The sequence below is a fragment of the Silurus meridionalis genome, chromosome 2 (genome assembly GCF_014805685.1).
Source record: "Silurus meridionalis isolate SWU-2019-XX chromosome 2, ASM1480568v1, whole genome shotgun sequence".
NCBI lineage: Eukaryota > Metazoa > Chordata > Actinopteri > Siluriformes > Siluridae > Silurus > Silurus meridionalis.
In genome coordinates this window covers 645,005-651,131 of record NC_060885.1, presented here as the reverse complement: position 1 = coordinate 651,131, position 6,127 = coordinate 645,005, and the positions used below count along the sequence as shown (strand labels likewise).

The 6,127-nt window shown below is 41.9% G+C and overlaps 1 protein-coding gene across 3 annotated transcripts in view; it reads right to left on the bottom strand.

Annotated features, from left to right (window-relative positions):
* Positions 1-3,863, bottom strand: part of si:dkey-56e3.3 (zinc finger and SCAN domain-containing protein 2) — a 12,972-nt gene extending 9,109 nt beyond the window's left edge. Inside the window, exons 1-5 of one of the 3 annotated variants that reach the window (XM_046869095.1) lie at positions 3,712-3,863; positions 2,894-3,480; positions 2,684-2,781; positions 2,415-2,526; positions 2,245-2,291 (exon numbers count right to left, since the gene is read on the bottom strand). In XM_046869095.1, the coding sequence (XP_046725051.1) occupies positions 2,245-2,291; positions 2,415-2,526; positions 2,684-2,781; positions 2,894-3,149 (513 nt within the window). In that variant the 5' untranslated portion in view covers positions 3,150-3,480; positions 3,712-3,863. The other 2 variants (XM_046869103.1, XM_046869086.1) reach the window with 2 other exon arrangements.
* Positions 3,864-6,127: the final 2,264 nt, after the last annotated feature.

Genomic DNA, 6,127 nt, shown 5'->3' with positions numbered 1-6,127 from the left:
TTTCTTATTTTTTTGCATGTTTGTCACTTTAATGTGTCAGATCAATAAACTAATTTAAATATTAGTAAAAGATAAACACAACATGCAGTTTTTAAATAAAGGTTTTTATTATAGAGGGAAAACAATCCAAATATTTTTTCACACCAGTGTATGTGTATGTGTGTGTATGTATATGTGTGTATGTATATATGTGTGTGTATGTGTGTGTGTGTATGTATATGTGTGTGTATATATATATATGTGTGTGTATATGTGTGTGTATATATATGTGTGTATATATATATATATGTGTGTATATATGTGTGTGTATATATATATGTATGTATGTGTGTGTATATATATATGTGTGTGTATATATATGTGTATGTGTGTATATATGTGTATATATGTATATGTATATGTATATATGTGTGTATGTATATGTATATATATGTGTGTGTATGTATGTATATGTATATGTGTATATATATATATGTGTGTGTATATATATATGTGTGTATATGTATATATATATGTGTGTGTATGTGTGTGTATATATGTGTGTGTGTATATATGTGTGTATATGTATGTGTATGTATATATGTGTGTGTGTGTATATGTATGTGTGGATACACAAACCCGATTCCAAAAAAGTTGGGACACTGTACAAAGTGTGAATGAAAACAGAATGAATGATGTGGAAGTTTTAAATTTCAATTATTTTATTCAGAATACAACATAGACGACATCTCAAATGTTTAAACTGAGAAAAAGGTAAATCCAAAAGTGACAAAGAAGAACTGAGACAGTTGAGCAACTAGAAGCCTGTATTAGACAAGAATGGGAGAACATTCCTATTCCTAATCTTAAGCAGCTTGTCTCCTCAGTCCCCAGACGTGTACAGACTGTTATAAAGAGAAGAGAGGACGCCACACAGTGGAGACATGGCCTTGTCCCAACTTTTTTGGATTTGGGTTTGTGTGTATTTTTGTATGTGTGTGTGTGTGTGTGTATGCATGCATGTATGTACCGTATTTTTCAGACTATAAGCAGCTAATTTTTCCCCACGTTTTGAATTTATGGGTTTTTTCCCGGTTTCATAAACTTCAAGCCAAAAAACTGAACCCCATAACATTAGACCAATGAAATTTCTGAACGGAAACGAAAAAACACACTCACCTGTGTTCTGAGCTGCACGGCATCGGGAGAAAAAACTTCCACCGGTGTTGATTTTTAAACACACGACGATACCAAAAGATAAACTCCCGAGAGAAATACAGAGGTACCCTGACCTACGAGTTTAAATCGTTCCGTGGACGAGCTCGTATCTCAATTTACTCACACATCAAATCAGTTTTCATAATAAAAATACTTAAAATAGCATTAATCCGTTCCAACCCTCAAAATGACCCCGTTTTTATGTTTCATTTTATTAAATTGAAAAATACATTTATAAATAACAAATCCTGTATAAAAATATAAAAGAGAATGTAAAGATATCATACGGGTTTATTCAGTGTATTTTCCTTGGAGATGTGACGACTTGAGCTAACGAAAACGCCGATGAGTGAAATCGACTGAGTGAGCGCTCGTACCTCGGAAAACTCGTACATTAAAGCACTCGTAGGTCACGGTACCACTGTAGTTGTGAAAGGAAGGAGGAAGACAGTGAACAATGACTTTCTTGGTCGGCTACTGTTTAGATACAAGCCGTTGTAACGTGTTGAGTCTGGGTGAAGGGAGAGCTCGCTAACTCCAGTTACAACAGAAATCATATAAACACAGACAGGTTTCCAAAACTCGTGCTTTTTTATTTTTCTTGGCAACAGCGTTACGGGTTAGTCAAAGAAACTTAGAAATGAGCATCAGAAAAGAATAAGGACATATTCCTCGGTCTCTCACACATGCAGTAATACCGGCAGAATGCAGTGACGTGCTGTTCCTAAAATACCGCCCTGCTCTTAAAGGAGCCACAACATATTTCATTTAGTGTCTTTCATTAAAGCCTGTGTAAAGTTCATTAGTTTCAGTGTAGACATGCGGCTTATAGACAGGTGCAGCGTATTTATGTTCAAAATAAACATCTTTATAAAATTCAGTGGGTGCGCTTTATATTCCAGAAATTACGGTATGTATGTATCTCTGTGTGTGTGTGTATGTATGTGTGTGTATGTATGTATATGTGTGCGAGTGTGTGTATGTATGTATGTATGTATGTATGTGTGTGTGTGTGTGTGTGTGTGTGTGTGTGTGTGTGTCTCTGACCTGCTGCTGTTGGAGTGAGTTGTGCTGCTGGATGTTTTCTCTTCCGGCTGTAATCACACAGAGAACACATTCATCAACACCACTAGTGTTTATTCATAACACATTTAATACAAAGGTGTGTGTGTGTGTGTGTGTGTGTGTGTGTGTGTGTGTGTGTGTGTGTGTTGTACTTGTATCTCTAGTCTCCGTGTCCTGCTCTTTACTGATGATCTCCGTTCTCTCCTGTTTCAGCGTGAGGATGTCTGATTGTCCATCCTGCTCCACACACTCCATAACACACTCCTGTTCTCACACACACACACACACACACACACACACACACACGCTTTACTATCATAATTAATTAATTATTATCTCATCATTGGGCAGTGCAAAGGGTATTATAATCATTTCTGATCTGTGTGTGTGTGTATGTGTGTGTGTGAGAGAGAGAGAACACCTGTTGAGCAGGTGTGTGTGTTACAGGATCACATGCTGGTGTTTCCTCAGTGCATCTTTCAGGCTCTACTGCACTGATCTTCACCCTCACCCTCCCACCTGGAACACACACACACACACACACACACACACACACACAGTGTAGAGACTCTTGTTGGGTAGTTTTTTGTACCCGTGTGTGTGGATGTGTGTGTGTGTGTCTCTGTCTCACCCTCTCCCCGCGTGTCCTTCATCCTGTTGGCTCTTCTGTAAAAAGACTCCCGCATTTCGATCATCTTCAGCCTGCGCTTCAGCACAATGTTCTCCTTCTGGCTCTTCACCATCTCCATGTGCAGCTCGGTGAAGCTCACATCCACCACCTTACAGATCTCCGCCACAGCGGCGTTAGCAAACACCTCCATCACCGAGGCGATCTGAGTCTGAAACGCTAAAACCCGCGCCATGCTGCTTACCTCCGCGGCTGCCATCGCGTTCCTCCTCTCGGTGCTCCTCTCGGCGCTCCTCTCGGCGTTCCTTAGCGTTTCTCTCAGCGCTCCTCTCGGCGTTCCTCTCGGCGCTCCTCTCGGCGTTTCTCTCAGTGCTCCTCTCGGCGTTCCTCTCAGTGCTCCTCTCGGCGTTCCTCTCAGTGCTCCTCTCGGCGTTCCTCTCAGTGCTCCTCTCGGCGTTCCTCTCAGTGCTCCTCTCGGCGTTCCTCTCAGTGCTCCTCTCGGCGTTCCTCTCAGTGCTCCTCTCGGCGTTCCTCTCAGTGCCCTAAAGCCCGCTGATCCCCCTAGGAGCGCTCACATCTCCGTTCTGTTACTGCACTTCCAACACACACACACACACACACACACACACACACACAGAGTCACTCACTCAGGACCCGTAACCGTAAAAAAAACACAACCCAGAGTTACTAAATTACACACTCTTAATGAAGCTAAAATGTGTATTAAATATTCATCAATAAAATATTAACTAACATTTAACTCTCGTGAAACACAATAATAATCTATTTCAAACAGGCGTGTAAAGATGACCACAGCTTACCGTAATCACGTGTCTGATTTCAGCCAATAAAGACGTCCTACATCAGACACGTGACTAAAGCACACGTTTAGAACACTGTTTATTCTGCACCACCAGGACCCCCGGGGGGTTTAATGTCCGCCTGATTATAAATCACACTAATCAGAAACCCGCTCTAAACTACAGAGCAGGAATCCGTTTCTTCTTCTTCTTTCGGCTGCTCCCATTAGGGGGCGCCACAGCGGATCATCCGACTGAACCAACTACCTGCATGTCTTCCCTCACCACATCCATTAACCTCCTCCTTGTTCTTCCTTTTTTCCTCCTTTCTGGTGTCTCCATCCTCAGCATTCTCCTACTGATATACCCCATGTCCCTCCTCTGTACAAGTCCAAACCATCTCAATCTCACCTCCTTCACCTTGTCTCCAAAACATCCTACATGCGCTGTCCCTCTAATAAACTCATTTCTAATCCTGTCCATCGTCGTCACTCCCAATGAACATCTCAGCATCTTCAGCTCTGCTACCTCCAGCTCCACCTCCTGTCTTTTACTCAATGCCACTGTCTCTAATCCATACAACATCTCAGGTCTCACCACAGTCCTATAAACTTTCCCTTTCACTCTCACAGATACTCTTCTATCACTAATCACTCCTGCTATCACTCTTCTCCACCCACTCCACCCTGCCTGCACTCTTTTCTTCTCTTCTCTAACACACTCTCCATTACTCTGCACTGTTGACTCCAGGTACCTGAACTCCTCCACCTTCTCCACCTCTTCTCCCTGCAACCGCACCCCTGCACTGCCCTCTCTCTCACTCACACACATGTACCGTATTTTCTGGACTATAAGCCGCTACTTTTCCCCCACGTTTTGAACCCCGCGGCATAAACAACGAAGCAACTTATTTATGAATTTTTCCTGGGTTTTTCCCGGTTTCACAAAAAACTGAAGCCCATAACATTAGACCAATGAAATTTCCGAACAGAAACAAAAAAACGCACCTCACCTGTGTTCTGAGCTATAAACCATACCCATATATCATAAAGAGAGTACAGCATGATAAATGGTTCCTTTTGTGGTTTTATCACCTGGACAAATCAAAGACCCGATAATTCATTGGCTAAAATGACCATGCTTAACTGATGCAAACACATAGCTCAAACCTCTTTTACTCTTAACAACAACAATTAAGCATGTTACATGAACATGTTTTTCGTTAGCATATTATGCTCTGTCTTTAATGTTCTGTTTGCTGGCTCTTTTGAACTGTTTTTTGGATCTGGTTTAGTCTCTGCCTGCAGTGCCCTGTTTTCCCGTGTTTAGTCCTGGACTGTTTTTTGCTTTTGCCCTTTTGCTCAGTTTGTTTCTTCATTAAAGCCTGTTTCCTCCATACCCCTGTAGAATTCTGCATTTGGGTCCTTTCCTCCCATTCACCCACCTATTCACCCGCATTCACTGACAGAATTATCTGGCTGTGTATCGTGTCCCCACCCCTGCTCACTGACAATTATGTGTCCTTATTGTTGTATGAAAGTTAATGTCACTGTGCAGTTTGGACTCCGGTAAGACTCACTGTAGCAGCAGAACTAAAAGGGAGAAGCAGAAGGAAACACAGACATGAGGATCTCTGGGATAAGAGACGACCCACCACACCACCATCAACAAACCTGAGTGAACGTGTGAATGTGAGGGGACGACAGCATCCAAATATCCCAGTTCACCAAACACTCCATATCCATGATCTCTCCAGATCTGCTTCTTTACCTCACAAACACCTACTGACTAAACACTCCACTAAATAAATATGTGTTCAGCCTCAACTTGAACACTGAGACTGTGTCTGAGTCCCGAACACTGATTGGAAGGTTGTTCCATAACTGTGGGGTTTATAAGAGAAACATCTGTCCCCTGCTGGAGTCTTCATTATTTGAGGTACCAACAGATAGCCAGCACCTTTTGATCTAAGTAGGCGTGGAGGATCATCCTGGTACAGAAGTTCACTCAGATACTGCGGCGTGAGAGCGTTAAGTGCTTTATACGTCAGTAGTAGTATTTTATAATCAGTGTGAGATGTAATTGGGAGCAGTGTAGATGATTAAAACAGGGCTGATGTGATCATATTTTCTAGATCTAGTGAGGACTCTTGCTGCTGCATTCTGAACTAACTGAAGCTTATTTCTGCACTTACTCCAACACCCAGACAGTAAAGCGTTACAGTAGTCTAATCTAGATGTTACAAAAGCATCTACTAGTTTTTCTGCATCCTGTAACGACATCATATTTCTAATTTTAGCAATATTTCTAAGGTGAAAGAAGGAGATCCTGGTGATATTATTCACGTGAGACTCAAAGGAAAGACTCGGGTCAATAATCACACCAAGATCTTTGACTGCTGTACACACTGAGACAGAAACACCATCCAGAGATGCTA